Source organism: Emydura macquarii, unplaced genomic scaffold (assembly GCF_026122565.2).
Source record: "Emydura macquarii macquarii isolate MOO-44397 ecotype Brisbane River unplaced genomic scaffold, CSIRO-AGI_Emac_v2 contig_1253, whole genome shotgun sequence".
Classification (NCBI taxonomy): domain Eukaryota; kingdom Metazoa; phylum Chordata; order Testudines; family Chelidae; genus Emydura; species Emydura macquarii.
The window spans coordinates 10,604,050-10,630,635 of NW_027131390.1; the positions used below are offsets into that span (position 1 = coordinate 10,604,050).

At 39.9% G+C, this 26,586-nt stretch overlaps 1 protein-coding gene across 3 annotated transcripts in view; it reads right to left on the reverse strand.

Moving 5' to 3' along the window:
• The window catches only part of TBC1D8B (TBC1 domain family member 8B), a 55,729-nt gene that overhangs the window by 22,951 nt on the left and 6,192 nt on the right, over window positions 1-26,586 (reverse strand). For 2 of the 3 annotated variants that reach the window (XM_067548137.1, XM_067548138.1), the window contains exons 2-8: window positions 23,802-23,912; window positions 17,347-17,465; window positions 14,995-15,220; window positions 13,306-13,546; window positions 10,701-10,908; window positions 7,796-7,969; window positions 4,511-4,660 (exon numbers count right to left, since the gene is read on the reverse strand). In XM_067548137.1, the coding sequence (XP_067404238.1) occupies window positions 4,511-4,660; window positions 7,796-7,969; window positions 10,701-10,908; window positions 13,306-13,546; window positions 14,995-15,220; window positions 17,347-17,465; window positions 23,802-23,912 (1,229 nt within the window). Of the gene's footprint in view, window positions 1-4,510; window positions 4,661-7,795; window positions 7,970-10,700; window positions 10,909-13,305; window positions 13,547-14,994; window positions 15,221-17,346; window positions 17,466-19,762; window positions 19,832-23,801; window positions 23,913-26,586 lie in introns of those variants that run through there. The other variant, XM_067548139.1, reaches the window with a different exon arrangement.

The window sequence follows — 26,586 nt, forward strand, 5'->3', positions numbered from 1 at the left end:
GGTGTAAATGGAAACAATCTGAGCTGCTGAATACAGAGTGCCTTATGTAGACTTCTTTCACCCCATTAAAATCTTTGGTATATACTGTCTGATACTGCAAACTGTTTATAAAATCAATATGCAGACAGCCCAGCCTGTTTCTTCATCTTTGACACTGTATCAATGAAGTCCACATAATTCTCAAAAATATACCAAGTGCTACAGTTTCAGAAAGGATTAACCTTGCAAGGAAGCAACAAAGCAACACAGCTAACCAGCGTGTATGACTGTGCAGACAGGTGCTGAGGAAGCCTGCCCACAAAGTTCTTCCAAATGCTCCAAAAAGTATGGTCAGCACATCACCTAGGTCACCACTACCATTCCAGTCCTGGACTTCAAAACAGGCTAAACTGTGGTGGTGATTTTGTGATGTTCACAAGAGACTAGGAAGAGACTAAACCTGTGGGACTCACTACTTGGTCTCCAGAGGTACAGGTCTTGTTTGTTAACCTACTATATACCCCCTTAGCCCCTTTTAAAATTCATGTTAGCCCATTAAAGCAGCTGTTTAAATTGCATTCTTTATTTTGTAAAAATATCTAAGCTGTCCTATAGTCCACACAATTTCTGTCCTGACAGAGACAGCTAAGCTAAAGCTGTCAGTATAAAACAGCTAAGAACAAGCAGAACCTTAAAGGCTATGTATAAAGTAATTAAACACTGGCTGCTGTTGAATGTTTCAGGTAGATTCTGGCAGAAAGCACCAGTTGTTCTGCGTCAGTCATGTGCCAGGAACATCCTGAGGGTAGGGCTTTGTTGATTTCAACAGAATACTGATGGACAAGAACAGCAGAAATGTGCCCAGTGGACCAGATTCCAAAAAGTTAAATAGCTGGGCTAATTAAGAAACATGATAAATTATATGCAAGCTGTTTTTCACTTTTAAATAACCCTTTTAGAAATAAATAGTTTTGTTTAGGGTCCCATATCTTCCTGTTTGATATTCCTATACCAACAACCAGCTTGGGGCTCGATCCTTCACCATTCAAATCAATGGGAGGTTTTCCACTGACTCAGATGAGAGCAGGATCAAGCCATTAAGCACCAGCAGTTGAACAGACAACTTATGTCCCTGCATTACCCTACTTATGGTAGCCTGGCAAAATCAAAATTCTCAGGATGGCCCAACCTCTTCCTTGGCAATGACAGAGATGGCGTCCTCTCCAACAACCCATGGGCAGATCTGGACTCTGCAAATTTTAAGGCTGGCCTGGGCTATAACTCTATGACACCATGAATCAAGCAAGACAAACTGGAGAAATTTAGTCCAGCTCAATTAATTTTGGACCATGCCACTGAAATAAGCACAAGTGACATTGGTGGACATTTTTAGTGGTGCTAAATGACTTTAAATTCCTATTGGATGCCCACAGCATCTTGCAATATTGAAATTTGGGGCTCCAAGAATTATCTAGTTATGGTGTTGCTCCTATTGAAATCAATGTCAAACTCCCATTTACTACAATGAGAGTGAGACTGGACTATTTATGTTAATTCAAGGGTAGCTGAACTGAGGCAGGAAGCCTTTTGTACAAGAGACTGCTGCTAACACAGTAATTTGTAAAGATGATCAAACATGCTGGATTTTAAGAACAAGCATTTTCAGTAGAAATAAAACATAACCCAACCCACAATGGAGAATAAGCCATGTGAGTAACTAATCTACTAGTAGAATACAAAGCTTCCATAATTTGTTAACTTTATCTTCATTTCATTTCCAACCTTTACTTGAATGACTGACTGTGCCTTTGTAAACTGCCCCAAGGAAGATTTGCCTCTGGGAAAGTCTGCTCTGTGTGAAGAGACTGACAGTAAAAAAAGCCTGAATAGAAGGCTACTCGAGAGTTTGCTAGGGGGGCAAAAATGTCAGCATTGGCTAAGTTCTGCTATGAGGAAGTCTGCAGGAGAAGTAATGTCTGCCACCCGTATGTTTTCACACCAGCCAGGAGAGGTGATGAGAGAATTTAATATTTAATACAAGGCAGTGATCTCTGTGTTTAAAAGTTAGATGCTAAGTATAGCTCCCTCTGGAATTCTATTGCAGTTTTCCATTTCTCACGCATGTTTGTCTCTACATAAAAAGTCATTGTAACTTAGGCTAACTTTAGAATATCTCCTCACTTTATTTTTTTATTAGATCTCATTGAAACACAAGAAACTCTTCTAAGTGGAACGATTCAATGGAACGACATTTATCTTTTGGGGTAGGGAGAGGAAAACAGGAAATCAAATGAGGGAATAATAAAAGGAATCGGAACAAGAAAAATGGGGAGGAAGAAAGGAATGAGGAAGCAAAAGTAGGATCCAGATTGATCATGTAGGATCAGTTGCCTCCAGTCAATCTTTTCTTTGTTTAATAAACCTAGTTCATTACACAATTACAATCTGAACAAATCGTGGAAGGTGTATTATGGCCCTGATGCTGCAAAGTACTTAAGCACATTAGTACTCTCACTGAAGTTGGTGAGGCTATTCATGTGATTGAAGTTAGGCACTTGCTTGCTTATTTTGCTAAATCACAGCCTATTTGCTTAAATCATTTGCTTTCAGCATAACACAAACTGTTTCTTGCTTCCCATAATAATAATCATACTTAGCTCTTACATAGATAAAACAATACATCCTACAAGCCTGGCAGGCAAAACAGGTTGTTCTGTTTTTCCTATTTATCACCCTTTGTTGTGTTATCCTAGTTTGACAGATCTGGAACAGCATGGGCACGGGAGCTGGAAAGCATGCCAGAGATGCAACTCAGGCACCAACATCTTTATCATGCTGTGGTTTCTCAATCTTTCCTGTCCTCAGGCTTATTTTTTTATAAACAGTGTTCTTCAGCAGTAATGAACTGTTCCATATAACAGTTCCAAATAAACAGTACTAATGCTGATTTGATAACAAGAAAATATCAAGGGCTAGTTTAAGGAGCTGAACAGAAAAATTTTAGCTCCACGTGGAATATAAACTGGATCAAATATTTACTTGCCACACAACTGGCGGGAGCAATTTCATACACTGGCTACTTTCTGTCAAAACACAGAATATATTTCTCCTGAAATCCAGCTGAACCTCGGTGGGAACAGCCAAGTTAGTAAAGCCTACTTGCATGAGTAGGAGTTGGCAGCATCAGTTCCTTACTAAGCAGAACTGCAGTGATGAGTGTTTTGCCTGAGTATGGAGTAAGTAAGGAGTGCTGAATAGGGCCTTTTGAAATGCACAAGACTTACATTCTACAAATGAACTCCATTAATCTAGCAGCTAAAACACAATAAGGGGCAGAGCGATTAATGAGTAGGTAACCCAGTACATGAGCTGTTTTCATGGTCTGTGGAAAGGTGTGTGCACTGCCACTGCATTTAGTATAAGCAGCACTGAGAATTTACCCTTTTAAAGCACTTAAAAGTGATCTGAAAAAGGTAAAATAAATGAGTTGTGCTCTTTTGGGTTTATGATCTATAAAAAGGAGACTGAAGAGTTTGGGTTCCTCATATCCTCCAGCCAAGAAGTTTTTTTCTTTTCAATATCAGAAATGCCATGTCTGGTCTTCCCTGGGTTGTGAGCTCTCTCACCCAGTAAAGGCCCAGTCCAACAAGGCCACTGAAACCAATAAAAGAACTTTAACTGGGTTCAACGGGCAGTGAATCAGCCCCACCTGAGGAAGCAGGGATGTTGCATTTTTAACAAAGACATCCTTTATTAGCTAATATTGTTTTATAGGTGAAAACGCAAAAAGCAGTTTTAAACAGTCTGATTAAAAACCCCTTCCCCTCTCAACTGTTCAAGTTTTAGCCTTGTCTCCTGCAATGTCATAATCCCCTGATTCTCAAGGCATGTCAAGTCAAGTTCTAGTGTTTCCAAGAACTGGATTTCTTATGTGAAAAGCAAGAAAATGTTTTTAATATAAAATCTTTCAGGCTTTCTTCATATCCTATAAAAAAAGTTAATAAAAAAGAGGAATGTGTTTCCCACAAAACCACTTTGTTTCACCTTTAACAAAATCGTATGCTCTGGGCTGTGAGAAATGTTTTCTCCAAATCATAATGCTGTTACCAAGAAGTACAGGAGAATGAAATGAAGCAAGCAAATGAAGCTGATGTTTGGATCACAATTTTGCTTGTTCTCAAACCATTTCTAGTGATTTTAAGTCTTGACAGTTCAAATGAATGTGAAATTAAGTACTTGCTCACTGTCACAAAACAAACAGGCAGCTCCTCCCTGAGGGAGTCGAGAAGCAGAAAGAAGTTTGCTGTGGGAAGATAAGGCGTATCATTATTAAACAAGATGAGCAGAAAATTGAATACAGCAATACATAAGGCCCCTGTGGAAATGTACAGTAAGATATGGAGTAGGCAGAAAAGAGAAAATTGCCAAAGCTACAAAAGAAATCAGCAGCTTTCGTTGTAATAAGTTTTCATTTTGCTTGAATCCTTTTAGTTAGATTCAGAAAGTTGTGGAAAATTGTTTTCTTTCTTACCATTTTAGAGTCAAGATTATCAGCATCCTGAGGGTGGAATACGGTCATTAGAGCTTCTGTGCTAACAGTTTTGCTGCTGCCTTTCTGACCTGCTATTAATCGTCCTTCATAATAATCCACCAGATTGTCAGAGTCAGAAGTGGTGGCGACCTGCAGAATGCATTAATAACAGCTGTCAGAGATGCTTAAAAAGGTCCTGCAAGCAGCTGCACTCATAACAGTTGCTGTTTCATCCATACCCACCACTGGTTATGCACCTTTCAAAAGTACAATAGTTTTCAGATGCATTGTTGTTATTATTTAAACTTTATACAGCATTACGAAATCTGTTTGGAGTCTTACAGAACAAATAAGATACGAAGTGGTCCCTGATCTGTAGAGCTTCCTTTTTAATTTAAGAGGCAGCACTTGAGAAAGCCATATTTCTTTATTGCCACAGCAAGATATATATTCTTATTATCAAAGGACAAACATTCATGAAATTGAGCATTGCACAAAAGAGGAGGACATGATCCAATGCCACTGATGTGAAAAGCAAGACTCCCGTTGATTTAAACGGGAGCTGGACCAGGGCCAGGGATAGAAACTGTCAAGTACCGTACTGGCCGCTAAATGCACTGTATGGTCTCCTATAGCAGGATATTGCTATTAGTATTTCAGTAGCACGGTTTGGAGCCTCATGGGTGAGAAACTGTCTATTTCAAAAGTACAAGCAAAACAAAGTAAAATGGCAAAATGTACTGAGTTCAGCAGCTTTGCCATTCACCGTGTTCCCTTCTGTATGTGTACAGAGTCAATTATCTTTTCCACCTGAAAGCACAATTAAGAAGGAAAATTAACTTAACTTATAGTCAGTTTAAGTCTAACAGACGAAGGCGCATGTGTGGCCACTCCAAAGGTGAATGATTTTGAGAAGGCAGAGCTCAGCACCCAACTGTCATAGAACTGTGCTACATCCTTCGCTAGGGAGCATTTCTGTTGAAGTTAAACCATTTTGTTTTTTTATTGCTCATCCCGCCTTCTAACCCTGAAGAATGGAACCTTGAGGATGAGCCCTAGATGACACACTGTTTTTCTGTGCGGAGTCAGCGTATGCACTGAATAGGCTTACCGATACTATTTCACACGTTATTCCAACCGATTCTGTTCCTCTAGCTATCGATGTTATAAACTGCTCAGAGCTGGGTGCAGCAGAGAGGGAGGCCCATTGGGATTGTAAGGAAAGTTCTTAACTCCACCCAGCTGCTACACATGGAGGTTACTTACAGTACCTGGAGGTTCTATGAGATGTGTGGTCCCTACCTGGATTCCAACGTACCTACATATGGAATCTACATGGGGACCAGCACTCGAAGAAAAAAGTCAGAATATCAGGTTTAGAAAGAAAGTTATAGGCAACCATTGGGTTAATAGCAACCATCCCTAATGTCAAAAAGTGCATTAGAAAAGAAAAAATGGTACATAATATCCTGAACAGCTGAAGTACCAAATCCTGGTTGCCATGCTCATGTGTGTACTCATCAGTAGGAGCAGTCACAGGAGTCAGCGAGCTAGAGATGTCTCTAATTAGTAAAAGTATAAAGCTTTATTAGGGTCTACATTTGAGAATCTATATTGTTAGTGATAGAGAAAGCAGAATTACCGAGCATATTTCATCTGTATTCCCCTCCACCATACATCCAGTTAAGTCAGGCTAGGATTGTCCTATGGGAAAGTCGTGTAACTCCAAACTAGGATATGGCAAGAAAGTTACAACCTAGTAGACAGTGTTCTTCTACATTTGGAGTCAGACAAAGCAGAAGATTTTGTGAGTTAGCTCACTGAAAGTCAGAGACAGCAATCCCATCAATTTCAATGACAGCACAACCCTAAATGAAGAAGCCTACAGGGAGAGTATGCAGAAGCACTATTAAAAATTTCAATTCCACAAGTTCCCTCTTTTGAGAGATACATTTTGAAACTAAAAGGCCCCATACATGACACTACTTGCATAGATCCGTCCATGTCTAATAGCCTCAGAATCATCCTGTAAACATTATGAGCCAGCTGGTGTAAGTTTATACAGCTCCACTGACTTTACACTGTTGATTTTACACCAGGTGATATTTTTTGGCTTTTCTTGGTGGAGATTATGAGGTGGGTGTTTTTTATTATTATTTTTTAATCAAAAACTCTGATTGTTTGCACTGAAGGAAATGTGTCTTAGGTATTTCTACGGTCCCTCTCACTGTAGTATCTGAGCACCTCACAATCTTAAATATATTTATCCTCACAACCACCCCAGGAAGTAGGGAAGTGCTATTATCCCCATTTTACAGATAGGGAACTGAGACACAGACAGACTAAATGACTCGTGCAAGTGGTAGAGTAGGAATGTGGGTCTCTTGAGCCGCAGGCTAATCCCCTAAACACAGCACCATCCTTGCTGTTCAATTAGTCATCTGAAAAAGCAGCTGTAATAGTTCTGGGAAGGAATACATCTAATTCTCTGCAAAAGGATTTCTGTTTTTTAACTACATATAACACAGTTGAGTCCTGTTGGACTCAGAAACAAGAAGTCAATCACGTTTATTTATTTATTGCTCAGCAATCTTAATAAGCCTGATGTCAAACCAGAAAACCTTCCCAGGAGGAAAAATGCTCCTTCTTCCTCCCCTTCCGCATGAATGCAAAGTCACCATGAAACGGAAAGCACATTTATTAGTATGTGTGAATGGTCTGTGTTTTCAGTGAAGCACCCAGCTCACACTTCTATTCAGTCCTGATGTATGAAGCACTACACCAGTCTGAATGGGTTATAGGGTTTTCAGTCACCCTTTTGCTTTGGGCTAATAAGCTCTGACATATGCTTATATCTTCCCCTTTGTTATGCATTCAGCACAAACCCTACAGTGTATGAGATATGGAATGGAGTCTTGCTCAACATCAGGCTGTCCCAATGGTTCTGCAGTGCCCTTCTCAGAGCCTCTCAGAATTCCTGCCAGCTGAAGCAGTGAGGGTCCCAAAAAAACCACTTCAATTTGAACTGAGCCCAATTTATGCAACTGAGATCCACTTCAGATTTCAAATCCTTTGAAGGTTGGAGATACTCCAATCTGGGATTTTGATTCAGGCCCACCTCTCGTTTAAATCCATGTCTTTTAACTGGTGACATATAATACTACTTTAAATTATATAATAAAACTTAGGACAATAGTTAGTCTCCTAGCAAGAATAACAAAGCGCTCACTGCAACGCTCTTCCCATAAATAGTTAACAAAGAATTAGAGTTAGCTGTGCTGTTACCTCCGTACTTGCAATGTGGACTTGATGTGGACTCGAAGTTGCACCACATCTGAGCCTGAGCTTTGATACCAGGTGTTCAAAATCCCTAACCTCAGTGAAACGAAAAGCTCTTTTTCCTTTGGTACTAATGCTGACTCCTCTGTTAGCTGGATCAGCCTTCTCCACCGCTATGACCTGAAGAGACAAGGACACATAAATTAGTAATCTCATCTTCCTAGCCAAGTTTGTCAGCGTGGCTTTCAAAAAAGAAACTCTACTGAGAGTGTATGTGTGATATACTGGAAGCTATCTGCATTACCCTTATAAATATTAAGTGCAACTTGGATTCGCTATTCAATTTTGTATAGCTGCCTGCCCGAGTTCACAGAATTGAACTGGAGGAGGCTGAAAAGAGGTTTTTAAAGAACAGAGCAGGAAAGGTAAAACAAGGACACAGATAAGGCAACTTAGGTATACAGCTTCAAAGGAGTTAAGCTAATAATGGCTGGGCCGTAAGTTGGGGAAGAAGCTACTTAGCTGGTGCCATCCAGGTTAGGGTGTTTTACCCTTTCCTAGGCTGAGTCTAAGATCAAAGAGTATACACTAAACTCCTATACAGAGGCTAGACTGCACAAAAGGAAGGGAGGCTCCTCAAGGCATGTCAGTGAAAAAGCTGACTGGCTGGGAAAACCCACTCAGAGACAGAGGGAGCATGCTGCAAGAAGGCAGGCTGGTTCTTCTGACTTAGAGATGGGGAATAAACTGGATCCACGGACAGAGAGGTTAAGAAAATATGCATGTAGGACTCTTTGTTTTATACTTGGCTCTACGTGCATTGTGTCTTCGGATGAAAGAATAAATAATGCTTTGTTTTGGATAAACTATTTCTGAGTCACTTTAATCAGCTGCTGTCACAGGCTCCTGAAAGGAATCTATTCCCATTTGGGCCTACTGAAATAATCACAGTTGATACCCAGGGGACTGTATCCAGGTCCTGATCCAAGAGTGGGCAAATTGCAGAATTCCAGTCTGTGGGGGTGCACTCAGTGAGACCGTAAGAAGAGACAGCAGTGCAATTAGCCTAGTAACTGTGATGCACATACAAACACCTATGAACAGCCTAGAACACACTGGACCATTATATAAGCAGAATTAATAACTCAGACAATGTAAACTCACTATCACTGCACAAAATGATCTGTTGCTATTCTGGCATAAGATAATCGACTGACATGTTATCCCCATAAAACCCAAACTTCATTATGAGACAGATTTTTTTTTAGAGAAAACAACATGTTGGTGCTAAGCTCTTTCGAAAATCTAGCCTCAAGTGTCTGCTGAAACTGGTGCATCTTACACAGTGACTTGAAAGAAGCCAGACTCTGGCTCTTGCAAATAACCAGGTGAAGCAGAATTCATGGGAAGGATCCTCCACTAAGAATACTCTCCTAGACAGATCTGTCATAGGAAATGACAACAGGAGCTGATCTTAATTGCCATGATGCGATAGCTATGAGTTATAGTGGTAAATACATTTTAATAATGTAGTGCTTTTTGCGAAATAATAAATTAGTAATATGATTGTGAATTGCTCGGCTGAGTCCTGTTGCTGCTGCTTTTTGACCACCATAGCTGAAGGATTAAATCCAACTGATGTGAAATAACTTTACAATGTTGTAAAACAGTATTAAGGGCCTACCTAACAACTCCTAAGGGAGAATTCGGAGTTAAGAAGTCAGCTCCTTTAACTCAACCTGTTATGCTTTGTTATTACAGTTTGCAAGAGCCCCTGTTGTTTGCAAGACTGCCAATAGAAAAATCACATGAACTGCAATATCTAAGCAGAGTGAGCCAATATACTCCTGTTCTATGCTCACTGAAGTCAACTGAGTTACATAGGAAATCAATTTGGACCTGTGTCTTTCAAACACTCAGTTCAAGTGAAGAAGAAATTCACCTAATACACAGTATAATAATTCATGCTTTAATAGAACCCATCAGGGCAGATTCTCAGCTGGTGTAATCTGACATAGCTCCATTGATTTCAATGGATTTATGACAATTCGCACCCAATGAAGATCTGCTCCAGCATGTCTACTAAGCTGCCTGTATATATAGTACACAACATGAAAGAAGAGTATACAAAAGTACGAATCAATGTATTGGTAATTTCCAGGGTATCTATTTCAAAAATGTATTTGGGGCTGGTCAGAGGCTGACATTAAAGAGACTGAGATGAGCTCAGTCCACAGAATGCATGCAGAATGGGCAGGGACAGGGGAATCTTCCCAGCCACTGCTCCATAAATGTGCTTCATCTCTGTCCTAGATCATTCAAAGCTAGATTGTAACACGGTCTCTATTCCTTATTATCCTTCCTCTGTCTGGTAAGGATGCCAATTGTAACGGTGGATTGACATTTGTCCACTAAGGACTAAACACTACCTAACTCATTTCACATAAGCCTCTGAACAGTGTCCACAGCGGTCAGATTTAATCAGGTGGCCTAAAGGGGAAAGACTGCAGAGTCCATAACCAATCCTGCCAAAACGTCTGTCCCCCCAATTCTTTGCTTTTGACCATAAGTCTAAGGCTACGAAGACAGACTCCTAGTTTAAGTACAAGTTGAGAGACTTGTGCAAGATGAGATATTAAAAGATCCTCTGCTCACCTAGAAAGAACAGAGGATAAAAAGGAGAGAGACTGGAAGGTTGTCTTTGAGCTGAAAAGTGAAAGGAGTTCTGTATGCAGTGGGATTTAGCTTAATACAGCTGGCACCAGGAAAAAATGACATCATATAAATCGAATAAAACAGATTCAATTTTCTCATGAGAAACTTGACTAAGAGAAAAGTAAATTGCCAGTTACTTTAATCTGCAAATTATAAAACTTTCAGTTTAACTGGCTCCGACTGCAAACTGCAATACCTCTCTCAGGGGAATGATTATGCTGCACAGGCTGCCATCTTGGCTAGCAAAGCAGATATAGTTCTCTGAAATGCACATTTTTCCCAATGTGTTGAAGTGGCTGAAAGGTATCCATAAGAAGCATTCATGCACTTCCTGCAGGATCTCTTCTTTGGGTAGTCTGAAGAATGCACTAAACTGTTCACTGTGGGCTCGGTTCTCCAGGCCTCTAATGGACAAAAAAAAGGGAGGAGAAGGAAGAGGGAAATCAAAGTTAATTTAATATCACTTCACATTTATTAAATTGTGTTGGGAGGGGACTATATTAAAACTTTATATGCCATGTTCTCAAAGACATTATGGGCTCAAGCCTGGAAGGCACTAAGTGAGGTTCTGAACACAATCAGTTTCCAAGGGAGCTGAAAGTGCTTAGCACATTGCAAAATCAGACCTTTACACCCCAATTTAGCCAAGTATTTAAGCACATGCTTAAATCCATCTTTATTCAGCAAAGAATTGAAGCATATGCTTAAAACAAGTGCTTAAGTTCCACTAAAGTCAACCTGATTTAAGAACTTTCTTACAGGTAAGCACATGATTTAAGCACTTTGCTGAAGAGGGATGGATTGTTGTATAGAGACCTAAAAAGGGTGAAAAATTATCACTTTCTAATAGCCTAATCTACTCTGCTTTTCAACCCAGTGAAATAAACCAATTAAACCCACACTAGTTTTGGCTGAATAGAGAGTTGATTAGCTGGAAATGTCGCCTCTGAGGGTGTGTGTATAAGAAACATCTGCCACAGGATAATTCCTCAGAAAGTGAAGATTATATTCATATATAAATGCAGTGAAAAACAATGTTTTGGCAGGAGAGCAACATCCATCACCAGCACTGCTACCAAATCTAAACATCAATTATCCAGTAATTATAATATAAAACAAATATAACATATGGTGTAACAAACAACAAAAGAGTCGGATTTGTTATTTAGGGTATAAGGAGTAATAACTAGGAGTAAAAGAATGAAATTAAGAAAAATTATGCTAATATGAGATGTACTGGAAATCCTTCCACCGAAAGCTGTGGAAGCCACACATCTTGAAACTAGACTTGAGAAAACACCGCAGAATATGCTACAGGGACCAAGCCTGCACTGGCCCAGGAGACAGTCTTTAACCCAAAGGATATTTTAGATCTGCATCTTTCATGTTACCCAAAACAATTCAATTGTAAGGAAAACCAGCCACTAGTCCTCCACACATGGTTGCTTATATCATCCATTGCCAATGACATCTGGCCCATGCATTTGTTATCCAATTAACATAGGCTGAAAAAGTGGTTTGTTGCTCTTTCTCCCATTCCTTCATCAGCAAGCTACTCTTCAGTGATATCACAGCATCACTTCTTGCTTTCTATCCCACTGCCTGCTAAGATACTACACTTTTTAAAAATAAATTTTACTGTAATTTTTTTCACAAAATATTTCAAAACCCTGAATATAATTATTACCTAGAGTATGTAACCTCTCCAGAGATCTTATTTATATGGGACGTAAACAAATGTAAATCTGGAGCTGTAAACCCACTGATGAAATCCCTTTAAATCAGAGAATAAAGCAATAAGATTTTCTTCCCTTTTTCTACATTAATACATTAAATGGTTTTCACTTTAGGAACAAGTCAAGAAACCTATTATTATTAAACAGCTTTGGTTAAATGACAGTATTGAATAATGGTTTCTGTATTTTTTTCTGTTCCAAATGTATTCTGTGTTTTGTGTGTAAAAATAATAAAAGTACAGATTTAAATTCTTGAATGACAGTTAATTCTGGCCTATAAATTGTGAAAGGATTTTATAAACCTGAGCCATGGAAACAACTTGTTAGCTTTAATGATTCACAGGGTATTCATTAAAATACACTCAAGGAACTAAGCTTTACCATAGAAGAGCCTCTAACAATGAAAAATGTGCAAATATGCCACTTATAGTAATGCACACCAGGGTCTAGATTATGATCTCAGAGACAGCTGTACAAATCCAGAGTAATTCCATTATCTTTGGTGTGGCTACTCCAGATTTACACTTGTATGCCTGAGATCAAAATCTGGCTCTCCAAGCTTAATCCCGCCTTGGATGTGACCAAAGAGAATGCGAAGACCAGTATAAGAGAGCTCTCCTACAGAATTTACAATGAAGGCAACCAGCTCCCCTGTCCAGTGGTGTTCCCTGTTTGAGTCAATGTCATGTTGTGTTCAGTTTTCTCTTAAAAGAGGAATCCTGTGCTTTTATCACAGGTTTGGCCAATTTGTGCCTTGATGCTTATTTTGAATGGTGTTTTTGTTAATCTGATTAGCCATGAAGACTTTGTGAACATGATGAGACATCCACACAAATATTCGTGAATAAAGCTGATATTATTTCTCATACATCATATTTATGTGATTTCTTCAGACAACTAACAGTAAACTGTAACACCCTGAATTACTTCATTCCAAACCTCCAACAGGACACTTGGGTAAAACATAAATGTTAGCAAAGCTGCTGTTGTAAACTCCTTCAGACAAGGACTGTGTCTGGAACACTACTAAGCACACAGCCGACACTCTATAAATAATAAAATTACCTCTTGGTGATTTGCAGAGGATCATGGAGGACTAGGTCACTTTCAAATGTCTCCTTGTCAAAAAGTCTCCTTACTGCATAGTTTGCCAGCTGCTCCATAAGAAGGAACGTTTCATTAATGTGCAAAAACATGGAAAAGTAGTGATCCTCCCCACGGGAGCACACATGAATACTCTCTGTCAGGATCACATTGGAGGTCTTTTCAAGTTTTGAGATTTCATCCCAGGAGATAACGAGTTTTACTGAAAATATGAGTATAAGCAGGTGTGAGTAACTTCTCACTGCTCATTAGCCGCCTATGCTTTTTCCTTAATACTAAGGGAACAAACGGTTAACAGCTCGATAAAATGTAATTAAACAGCACAGTTAAATCACTATTGAACAGGAAGGTCTAATATGGCTGAAAGCATTATACTGAGCACCTGAACAACCTTTATTGTATTTCATGTTTCTGAAAAAAAGGGAGAAGCTTTTGTGTATTTTAATAAGGGCCAGACAGTAAAAATCCTCTCTCATATAGAGTAGTAGCTTATCCCACACCTACTCCATTGGCTTCAGTGGAACTGCTTGTGGGGTAAGGAACTATTTAACATGAGTAAGGGTTCCATATCTTGCCCTACATACCTGTTTTCCCTGTTTTATAGCCCAATCCTGAAAGAAAGTGATCACCTCCTTAGACGTGCTGAGTGCACTCAACTGCCATTGACTGCACTGGGAGTTGAGGGTGTTCAGCTCCTTGTAAGACTGGGCCCTCAGTCATTTGTGCTCTTGCAAAAATAAGTGTAGAGAAACACTGAGACTACTGCTATTCCACAAGTACAAGAATATCAAAGACCAGCTTCAGAGTTTCTCTTACAGAAAGCTTGCCAGCTAAAATTTCATGGCAGAAATACATCAGAAAGTGCCACATATGTTAGCACTAGATTACACTTTCTGTTCTTTATTCCAACGTGAAACTGCAAATGGCTAAACGAACTATAATATCATACAGGCTGCTCTGTTTAACTTTTAACAGTGCATTTAAAATAAAGCTTCTTAAAGCAAGCAGACCATTTATACCTAAGAGGCCTGTGTCTTTTCTGATGCATCGCAATGCCTCTTTTTAGCAATAATGAGTACTACATACATGTACTGGCAGGAAAATATACAAATGCTTGTAAGTCTATGCAACTTTCTTCATATATTCTAGCTTTCAGTCACACACACTTACCGCTCACAAAAATGCATACTTTTTAGTAAATAATCAAAATGACTGTACACAAATGAAACGTGTGTAAATATCAGCAACATAAAATGCTTCTATCTGGGAAGATAATTTTTATTTTAAATTTGCACATGACAGGAATTGAACAGGAGCCTCTGGAACTGAAAGCATGAATTTAAAGGTGAATTTAAAGACCAAGGCTATGTAGCTGAGAGCTGTACTAGATCCATATCCTCTATGAATCCATGACGGAGGGAAAAAAGTAACACACACTGAGTAGTGGGTTACACATGCACATGCAAATAAAATAATTCTCAATAATATATTCACACTGATTATAAATTTGATTTGTTCATTTTTTTCTATACTATTTGTATTTGATGCTCATGTTGCAAAATAACAGCTTCATTCTCAAAGGATTAAGGACATGAAATATTACTTCAAATTTGAAAAATATGAAATAAAATGGTGATGAGGCCAACTTACTTTCTGCTCCCAACAAAAATGAGTAAAAGCTTAGAAAGTTGGTACTAAGATAAAGCCATCCCTGACAGGGCATTCGCCCTCTCCAGTAGCTGCATGAGTAATAGGTCACCAACTTCTCCTGCTCTGCTAATCCAAAACACTTTTCAAACTTCAGAATGGCTTCACGGAACTTCTCAGGATCATCTTCTTTTATGAAAGAACCTTTTCCTTCTTCAGCAATCAAGCCCTAGAAGCAAATCAAACAAAAAAAACCTGATGAAATTAAATATATATGTTAACAAACGTGCCACATATTTTGTGCTGGAAAGATATTCCAGGAGGGAAAGAATGGTCCTGTGGTCAAAATACAGCACTGAGGCCTTGTCTATAAGTGTCTAGCAAACTTATAAAAAACACCCCCAAAGCAACATATATTTTGCCAGCATAAGCGCTTGTGAGGACAGCGCTATGCCAGCAGGAGACGCTCTCCCGCTGACATAGCTACTGACGCTTATTTAGGTGGTTTTATTGTGTCGGTGGGAGAGCTCTCTCCCGTCAACGTAACGTAGCTACACAAATGCTCTGACAGCGGCACAGCTGTACTGATACAGCTGTACTGATACAGCGGTGCCACTGTAAGTTTTAAGTGTAGACTAGCCCTGAGAGTCAGGAGGCCTAAGCCAATTTCAGACTCTTCCGTAGGCTTCCTTTGTGACTGTGGTTAAGACATTTACCCTCAATTTCCCCACCTATAAAATGGGAATGATGAGGCTTCCTTACCTCATTTGAAGCTACATTCATTGTTATTTGTAATGTGTTGTAATGTGTTTTGTCATCCTTTAATGGAAGTTGCTATAAGAAAGCTAAGTATTATTACTAGAAGGTCGCACACTCCGCTGCTTCTATTGGCCAAGCTCATTGTACACACACCAGGGGCTCAGTTCATTCTTCCATTACCGACCTCCCCCACAAGCTCTCTGTGTGCCACCCTTCTATCCCTCTAAATTTCAGGGACTCCCTGCAACTCTCCCCTCAGGCCTGCCCCCATTCACCACTTACCCCCTCTCGCCAAAGGATCTGTGTGACCTCACGTTTCCCCCTCATACTATTGCCCCATTTCTCCCCCAGTACCAGGGATCTGTGCCCCACACTCCAGAAGCTGTATGCCCACCCATCCTCTTGCATCCCTCATACCAGAGTTGCCCATTTTCTTCCCATTTCCCCATCATCCAAACATGCTCTGAAATTTTGGAATTGATCAAATGCAGCATTCAAAAGTTATCACTTTTGAGACAAAGGGGGCATTTTCTATAACATTCTTATGACTCCTCGGCATGCCTCGGTTTTCCTCTGTGCACTGCACTGCAACACAGTGGGTGGAAAAGGATTAACACTGCATCTGGAACACTGCTGGGGACAGGAGATGTGTGCAAGCTACCTAGCTGTGTGGGTGGAATGCCTGGGTGGTTAACGAACTGGCTGAAACTAACCTAGATCATCAGAGGATACAGCAAGACCAAGAGGCTCCCCAATGACTAAACAATCAACTCCTAACAGCAGGAAACCCACGCAGGTGGGATATATGACCTGAACCGAAATAACAGCTGTATTTTTGGGGGGAATCAGGAGTTCTGACCTGGGCACACAAAGGAAACAGGGAGAGAGAGCCAAGGATGGAGTCCATCACAGTGTGGCTATTGGCACTGGCTTTGCCAGGATGGACTATGGTGTAAAGTCTGCTTTTCTGTGCTAACCTCAGGACTTTCAGCTTCTGTATCCAGGTGACTAATAAAGTGTTACCTTGTTTTGGAGAGGCTGCCTGTGTCACTGTAAATACTCCCTGAGAGCACTGTGCCCTGAAGAGCTACAGTACAAGCCTCCTGCCTGGGCTGGATTCGCTGCAGGGAGCCATGGAGACAGACAGGGATCGTTGGTGCTGAAGGCCCAGTCTCAGAGGCCAAGGGCCGGCCCATGTAGAACCGTGTAGGTCCTTGGCATACTAAAGGGGTCCCTCCCAAGGGACCGGTTACAGGCTGGTGCACAGACCAGACCCTGTGCATTTGTGACAGCTTTCCATACAGACAGACAAGGAAATGCCCTCAAGTTTAAATAGTTATTTGACAGCAACTGATGCATTTTGTTTTCCAGCAAGAACAGAATTTGTTTCTATCAATTTTACTTAACTGTGAAGTGAAATAGCTTCACCCCACTCTATTGCTCTTACCCAACTGCAATATGTTACTGAATAAAAAGCGTTACATTGCACCACAATGTCGTCCCCTGGTGTCCTAAGAAAAGACAATGTTATAGATGTATTTCTGAATAGTGGAAAATCATAGCTTTCCTCTGTTATATCACCTACATGCTACTTACTCTTATCTTTCCCTGTACAAAGCTAGTAACATCTTCATTTGAATCAAACACAGATAAGGTCTTCATAACATTGTGTTCCAACCAGTCCCAGTGTTCCGTTATTTCTTCTCTGCTGGCTCCTGAAAAAAGAGTAACGGGTTAATACAACTTAAGAAATAAACCTCCTCTAAACAAAACTCACTAAGGCCTTGTCCACACTGGAAAAAAACAAAACTATAGTAGTCAGCACAGTGATCATAGTTACTAGTGTTTCCCAAATGTTGGGTCTCGACCCATCAGTGGATCATTTGAAGGTTCTAGTTAGGTTACCACAACCAGTACCAGATTAACCCAACACAGGGCCCTGGCCTAAGCAAACATGCACTTCTCCTGGCCTGGCGTGAAGCAGACTCAGGCAGGTTTGGAGATGGAGATGTGGCCAAGACAAACCCCGAGTGGTGCTGAGACCCAATGTGACAGTCACAACGCACAGAGTGGGGAGCCAGGTCTGTCCTGCGGGTCGGAAGATGCTGCTGCAGGGTGAGTGCGGGGCAGGTTCACTCTCCAACTTCTCCAACTGGAGAGGGCGCCTCTGCACCAGACCAGGATTAGGGCTGTGGTGCCAGGACAGAGGATGCATGTATGTAATGGTGAGTTGCAAAAAAAAAAAAAAAAAAAAAAAGCATTTGGTGAGTCTCCTTAGTAAAAAGTTTGGAAACCACTGTTCTAGATATAGTGAAGTTTCTCCCCCTTTAGATACATTATATAGAGATTTATGTTGTCTACCCTAAATAACTATCATAAGGCAGGAGCTGATTACCACCTAAAAACACTCAACATGGCTATATTATGCTGTGACCAAGACACATATTAATCATATTCCTAATCACATTAAAGCTTTGGTGACCACAGTTCAGGAAGAACTGTAGTTCTGTCTACACAATTCAAGTCCTGTCTACACTGCAAGATCAAACCATGCTGAGTACTGTTGTGCTATATTAGGCTTCCATAACTGTAAAGAAATCTTATTCCATTCAAAATACAGAATGTATGCTGAAGCTCCTTCCTAATTCAGAAATGACTGTCTTTCTGATCATATAAGCTGACTGGTCCTTGAAACATATTTTGGCCCACCAAGCTGTACTGGTATTTCACTCTTGCACTTCCTCCAAACCCAATGTACTGAAGTATGAGATACTTTCTTCTCCTTCTCTGTATATATGCAGCAACAAGACTAATTTAATAAACATTGACATAATCAATATTTAGAAAGAAGTAAACTGTACAATCCAGGAGAGGCTGATCATCCACATTACAAAGGGCATATAAATGCAGTAATTAAATCATAGAAATGTAGGGATTAAAGGGATCTCAAGAGATCATCTAGTCTCACCCACCCTGCTGAGACAGGATTAATATATCAAGACCATCCCTGACAGATGTTTGTCTAATCTGTTCTTATAAATGACAGGGATTCCACAACTCTCAAAGGTAACTTCCAACGCTTAACTATCGTTGCACTTAGAAAGTTTTTCCTAATAACCAACCTAAATCTCCCTTGATGCAATCCACGCCCATTACTTCTTGTCCCAACCTTGGTGGATTTAAGAACAATTAATCACCATCCTATTTATAATAAACTTAAATATTTAAAAGCTATTATCATATAGCCTTTTCTTCTCTTGACTGATCATGCACAATTCTTTCAACCTTTTCTCATAGGGCAAATGGCAATCAGCCTCATTAATTCATTTCCCATGAACTGTTATTCTAGTGAAAATACTTAATCAATTTTTTCTTGATCTTCCCGCAAGGATTTTGGTTTCAGAGAGCTGTCAACTATCGTTTAATGAATGTCATAACAACTTTACAGGAAAAAGAAAAAGATCTGTCTCAATAAAACACATGTACTTTCCAGCAAGATGTTTTGATTAGCAGTTTAAATATCATACAACAGAAAGATATTATCTGCTAGCTGGTTTTATGATGTGTGAAATGTCAGTACTCCAAGAGTAGGCCTGTTTATATACTCAATTAGGAATTTTGCTAGTGGTAATAGCTAGTAATGCACACTCATAAGACTACTGAATTAAAGATGACGTTCATGAAACAACAGCTGAGTACATACAGTACTCAGACTATTTCTAGGGCTTAGGTGCTTTTTCCATAAAATGCCTTTGACTGTGTAAGGACTTATTAAGCACTTTTGGGTAAGCAGATACTACAGTAGGAGAGGCTACAAGTTTTCATACTCAGAAGAATTGCTTAAAAATAAAAGGGCCCAGTACATGAATGCACCATCACTACCTCCCTCCTCATAACACTGCCTTGGGATTGAATAGAAATTCCTCTAAGTTAAGATATTTATGACGCCCTGGCATTTTAAAAAGGTGAAAATAATGTCAAGAGTAATTAACACTGCAAAAATAGGACAAACCTGATTCTCTGCCAGACTACCCACTAAGAACCTGGGGCAGTTCTCTAAACTCAGCCTCAAAGATTTTGAGGCACAGATGCAGCCAAATTCTAAGGGAGGGATTTAAAAAAAAAAGTGTCACAGGCTCTTCATGAACCATTTTTTCATTTTCTAATTACTTTTTTAACTAAAATTGGCCACCGGTTTTATGGGAATAATAATCTTGCTCTGAACATGATTAGAGTGAAAAGAACAATAAGATTGTCATCATTCGCATGCCTTCCCCAGAATCAATTATGCACGAACCAGGTTACTATAATAGCAAGTAGGCCTCAGGCAAGGCTCAAATCCCAATAGCGCATTTTTAAAAAATAATTACATTGTAACAATGGGAAAGTAATTTAGCCTCTTGTTTTTATTAACTGGATACTACTTGTGGAAGGAACAGCCTGTATTTGTGCTTTGCATGAGAAACTATTATGCAAACTTTTAGATTAACACTTCTATATGTAACACAAAATTGATAGAATTTCAAGTACTAGCAGGCAGATCCCTTTTCTGGCTTCCTAAGGGTTGACGTCCTGGCAATAGAATTCTCAAGAGTACATGTTTATTTGTATTCACTTATAGGTATTTTTATTGCATTCATCAACCAAGTATATTTTATGACAGCCTGTCACTACTGCTTCTTATATTCTCAGGATTGTTCCTAGGATTTTACTTACCAACAGATTATTATTACAAATTATTCATTTTCTAGTAACTTCACAATGTTTACCCTTGCTTTTAAAAGTCATATGTTTTAGGTTGTGTTACTCCACACATTGTGCTTTGGACAGTACATCATAATTAGTTCTCTGATAGATCATTATCCTCTAGGGATGTCCGTGAAGAGCATGCACAGGAGGAGATTAGATTTAGATTAGATTGCAGGGGGAGAGATTTCATATTACAATATAGGGATCTGGTATTAATGTCTTTTTAAAGCAGTTGAGGGTACAAAAGGATCTAATTTTTTGTCTAACTGAAGAAAAGAAGATGCTGATAACTATTGGATAGCAAAATTCCACGTGACTACAGCACAGCATTTAATAGAGGAAGTACTTGTGTGTAAGTATTTGTGGGATTGGACCCAATAATGTATTAAATGTCTCAGCGAATGCTGCAAAGTTTATCTTTCCTCAAAGGCACTGAAAGGAGGGGCTGGAGATTGGATAAAAAAATTTAGCTGGAGGCTTATGACATTCTTATACAGAGTGTCTCATTTTTGTTCAAGAGTCTATTAAACGGAAAGATTTAATTGGGAAAAAACTGATGAACTAAAATGTGACACTACAAATTTTAGATTATAACTGCATTTTTAAATTTGGAGGTTCCCAGAGCTCTAGATAATGTCTGAGAAATCAAAAAAACACAAACATGACATGAGTAGCAGTTAGAATTAGATCTTACTAGTATACTTACTAACTGCAATATATAGTATGTCTAGGAAATAGTCAGTACTATCAGCAAGGCTCAGTGCTATTCCATTGAGCTTCCAGAAATTAATTCTTTTTGGACAACTAGAAACTGAGCAAATCATAAAAGGGACAAAAGTTTGGTCTCTACGGAAAGATGCTTAGAAAAGCTCGATCCTGTTCTCAAGGTCAAACACTGTGCTATCATTCAGCAGGAAACAGAACAACAGGAAGGAATAATGAACTGGTACCTGGCATGAAAGGGTGAGAGGAGAAGGAACTCAATTCCTGCTACAATCATGATCCTGGTTTACTTTAACAAGCAAAGAGAAGTTAGAAAAAACAATATATTTGTGGTTTCTGTATATTCCCACCCATGCTGTTCTCAGACCCCCTTGTGAGCAAATTTATCATAATCATTCTGAACTCTGTTGAGCTGCATGGGCTTAGAATGGAAAAAGCTGTGTACCTTCTGCCCTAGGGAGAATACCAAAGCAATTTCATAGGACTAGAAAAACTGAGATGCACCTGAAAGTAGGGAATCTATTTGAAGTCACAATACAAAGGCTTCACAGAAGAACAACCTAACAGTGGGCCATTACATAGCTCTCACATTCTCAAGTCTAACAAGTATCATTGTATTTGTTTTCTATATCCCTAGAGGAATCGACTGAAAGCCTATACAAACTCCAATTACCAATATGATCTCTCTCCTCAGACAACTTTTTCCCCACATATTTCAGGATGTAACTCTGACATATTCAGGGCAGCTGTTGTGAGAGAGAAGTTAGACTGCTTAAAGGTACTGATCATAATGGGCAAACAGTGAAGCCTATAGATCTATTATGAAATAACTTGTTTCCTTATCACACTATTGGAGCAACACAGGGAAGGACTGAGGTCCCACTGAGCTAGGCAAATACACATAAAGAATCAGGGGTAGATTTTCAAAAGCATAAATACCAGTTATGCACATAATTCTCATCGTACCATTGAAAATCTCCCCATAGTCTCCACCCCAGAGGGCTTGCAACTAACAGACACAAACAAACCTAGGGTTGGGGCTAGGGATTTAACTCAAGCAAAAGAACATGGTAATGACTGGCACAGCTGTGTTTTATTTTGTTGATGGTTTTCTTCCTCCTCTTCAGCCTCCTTTTTAATTCAGAGTAGAGGTAAGTGAGGGGGAATGGCAGGAATGGAGGAGTTAGTACAAGTAAGGGCAGGAAAAGAGACAGTGACAGCTTGTCACTCTCCTAGATATAGTAGCAGGCAGGATTTTGTAGGCATCATGAAAGAGAGGAGTCTGAAGGGGGGATGTGTAGGAGGATGAGATAGTGTGGCCTTTGAACGTACCTGCCATTTTTACCTGTACTGTACATGTAGAGTTTGTCAGAGTAGCTGCCTATTGAACATTGCTGATATTTAGTAATGGATGAGCTCTCCTATGTTAAACCAATTCTTATTGGAACAGGACAACTGGAAAATGACTGCTGTACTGCTAAAGCACCTGGCAGAGTTCCAGTGCTATCCCCACCCTAGGGAGAGATGAAGGTTGTGGCACCCACACTAAGCTTCCATTGTCTCTATAAGCCCCTGAGAAAAGCTGTTCCAACTACGTTTGCATAGAAACCTCAGCTATACTAAGAACCTAATCTAACACCCATAGAAGCCAATGGGAATCTGTTTATTGACTTCAGTGGATGCCGGATCATGCTCTAACACTATAAACTCTTCATAATGCCAGTATTTATATAGGTGTGTCTATTTGCCTAGCACTGGCTGTGCAACTAACTGTGTCAATACACGTTGATCTAACTGGCTTGGAGATAAACTGAATGAAGGCTGAAACTGATGTGAACATTAACTTTGTTATAACCCACTAGCAGAAATCTGCTGCTGGCTAAAGTCCTGATACAAAACTCATCAGGAACAAAGGATAGCTCCATATTATTATCTGAATATTTTAGCCTTATATCCTCTTCAGAAATATAAAGCTATTGGGCAAAATGTATTCTGGATGGGGGTCCTCTCAGCAGAAAGGGACTGTTGAGGCCTTTTTAGATGATTTATGCATTTCAGCTAACTTGAATATAAATAAAAGAACTACTGGAGTACTGTAGTGGGGAAAACAGCATTGATATATTTTCTATAATACCAACACAATTTAGCTCTTCCATGATAATTAGTGAGTTTGTCACAAGTTGCATTGAAAGAAAAATTGCCTTTGTGCCTATAACCTTTTATATATAATGCTTTTTATTGTGGTATCTCAGATTTAATAATTTAGTTCTCAGTGCTGAAATGAAGTGTTGTTTGCCCAAGCTTGTACCCATTATTTAAGAAAAATAACTAAGAATATAAACTATGCTTTATTAAATGCAAAATATTAAACTACTCAGCAACTTGCAGTCCTAAATGAGCAACAGCTGGCAGGTTTTCCATTTCCTCAGTGTAGATGAGCAGTTTTACTGCTAAAACCTGATGGGGTTTGAGGGAATTACCTCACCAGATATTTACATACCATTCTTCAGTATATTGGCATTAACAAGATCTGCCACTTTTCAAAACCATTTAGCTTCTAAATAAAGAATCACACTTACCACATGCAATGGACCAGTAGACTTGAGAATCTGGTGTCTGATGCAGGATGCGAAATGGGGCCACTTTTGACGTAGAGTCCAAGACTGCATCTAGTGTTCCCATGAGAAGGCCTGTGGTATTTAAGATACAGTTTTAGACAGTTTATTAAACAGAGTGAAATTAGGATTTTGCATCATACGTTCAGGTTCTAATCCTGCATTCATTACTCAGCCTGAGATATTACGTGACTAAGTCACACACACTTCTATGCCAAAAGTTTATTTTTTAGTGGCTTTTAATTTTTCAAAATGATTCTGTTGCACTTCCTATCAAGAAAAGGACTCCTTAAGAAAAATACAAAACAAGAGCAACTAAGGGTCAGTAAGTTATTTACGTCAAGTAAACCAATCTTATCTTGCAAACTGTAATAATTGTATAGAATGTAAGTGAGCACAATCTTATTTTCTGCTGTCGTAAACCAGCATTTGACAGTTTAGTTCTAAATAGAGAATGTTCGTATTTGTCTGAAGAGCTTTTGCTTATTGAATTATTCATAACATGGAGCTTGTATTACACTTGGCTTTGACTTAGCAGATGTTTTGATTATTAGCTTTCTTGCTAGTCTCCCATTATCATTGTTTTCAGCTATGATATATGGCACAAAGATATATTTGCAAAGTCACCATTTGCAAAGATTGATGCAAGCACTCATCTTAAAAGGGTGATTTTATTATATTCTGCTACAAAACAGCACTGCTCAAAATGCCAAAACATTCTCAATATCCTCTGCAAAGGCTGGCAACATTTCACAAGGTTTTAAAGTACAAGAAACTAACACAGGATTGATCTCAGTCATTTTATCTGAACCCAAATTGAGCAGATACAGAAAACACATTATGAAGAACACTATTATAATTGGATGCAGGCATCACCTGACTGAGGGGCAGCCACGTTTCAGCTCTTCAAAAAACATAAAACCAAAAAAAAGCATAAGGGCTAGGCCTGTACCCTGATGCTTGCAGCAAATCTTCCCTTTCTGCCTGAGTTACCCTCAGGAGACTGATATCACACATGGTCACCTAGGGAAGATGGTGTAAATTTAAAGTACCCAACCAATACAGTCATTCCGTTTTATTCCTCTGCCATGGACGGGATCCCTGGGCACCTCCCCAAGACTATGCCTAGTTCTAGTACTGTTGCAATGGGCATTATGGGTTGGGAAACTGGTTGCCTTATGTTTTCTACCACTACAATTCACCCGCAGTGTCCTCTAATCTGTTCTGCCCACCTCCTCCCAAACCGGTCTTTGGCATTTTACAGGGTAGCCTGATGGTCCCTCTCCTTGCTCAAGTGTGGATTGTGGATTTTAATGATAATGAAGCCTCTCTATAAAAGATGCAAGGGCCCCTTGCTTACCATGTCTGTAATGCCAGTCTGACCCTTCCGAGATGTACAGAATGGAATGCAGGTCTGGGTTAGTCTTGTGAACATCAAGGGAAGTACTTTTTACATTGTAACATTTCCTTTACTACTTTGGGTCAGCTAACAACGGCAACTTTGTTTTGTTTATCTTACAGTAGACACCTCAGCCTTGGGCCGCCCTTGCCGAACTCCAGCTGAAAGACTTTTCCAGATTAGGAAGCAGAAAAAAAGAATGTGGAATGACATGTTCAGCGAACTAACGAACGCCTCCACAGCTGCTGACACAGAGCTCAGAGACTGGAGGATGTCTCTGTCTGAAAAACTAGACATGGATGTGGACCACAAAAGATCTGCACAGAAGCAGAAGTGTGATACGCAGCAGATATTGCGTATTATGAGGGATCAGTCCGACATGCTGAGGTGTCTGGTAGAGCTCCAAGAAGAGCAGCGGCAGGACAGACTCTCTCTGCAACCCCTCCAAAATGCTCCTCTGCCTACTGCTTTATTATCATCCCCCGCCCCCAAGTGGTCTAGGAGGAGACTGAGCAGGGTGCAGTACGTGCTGCACTTCACACCGATGGAAGCAAGCAGAAGGACGCGACAGCTCCTTTAAGAACTGCACACAACCACAGTTGCTTGCTTAGTGACACTTTACAATGTTAAGTTATCCTCCTTTCCCCCCATTAAAACGGGTCCCAAATAAAACTTTGTGGCATTAAAAAACATCTGTCTTTATTCATTCATAGCTTGGGTGGGAAGAGAAGGGGAGGGGGCCTCTGGAGCGAGGGTGGGGGATGGGAAATAAAGGCATAGCACAGACATACATTACTGCAGTTCATTGCAAAACTGATTGGCTCCGCATTTGGCTCTGAATGTAGTGCTGGAATCTGGCTGCTCAAAATTTGCAGCCAGCCTACCAGCCTCCATGGCCCAACCCTAGGGGAACTTTTCCCCCTTCGTTTCACACAAATTATGGAGCACACAGCACGCAGAAATAACTGATGGGATGTTCTTTTCACTGATGTCAAGCCTAGTAAGCAGACATCTCCATCTGTCTTCTAAACAGCCAAATGCACATTCCACCACCATTCTGCACTTGCTGAGCTTGTTACTGAAATGCTCCTCGCTGTCCAGGTGCCTGGTGTAGGGCTTCATTAGCCAAGGAAGCAAGGGGTATGCAGGATCCTCCAGGATCACTACTGGCATTTCCACATCCTCAATATTATTTGTTGGTCAGGGAAGAAAGTGCCCACCTGCATCTTATTGAACAAACTCAAGTTCCTAAAGATGAACACGTCATGCACCTTTCTAGACCACCTCATATTGATGTCAGTGAAATGTCCCTTGTGATCCACAAAGGCCTGCAACACCATTGAGACGTAT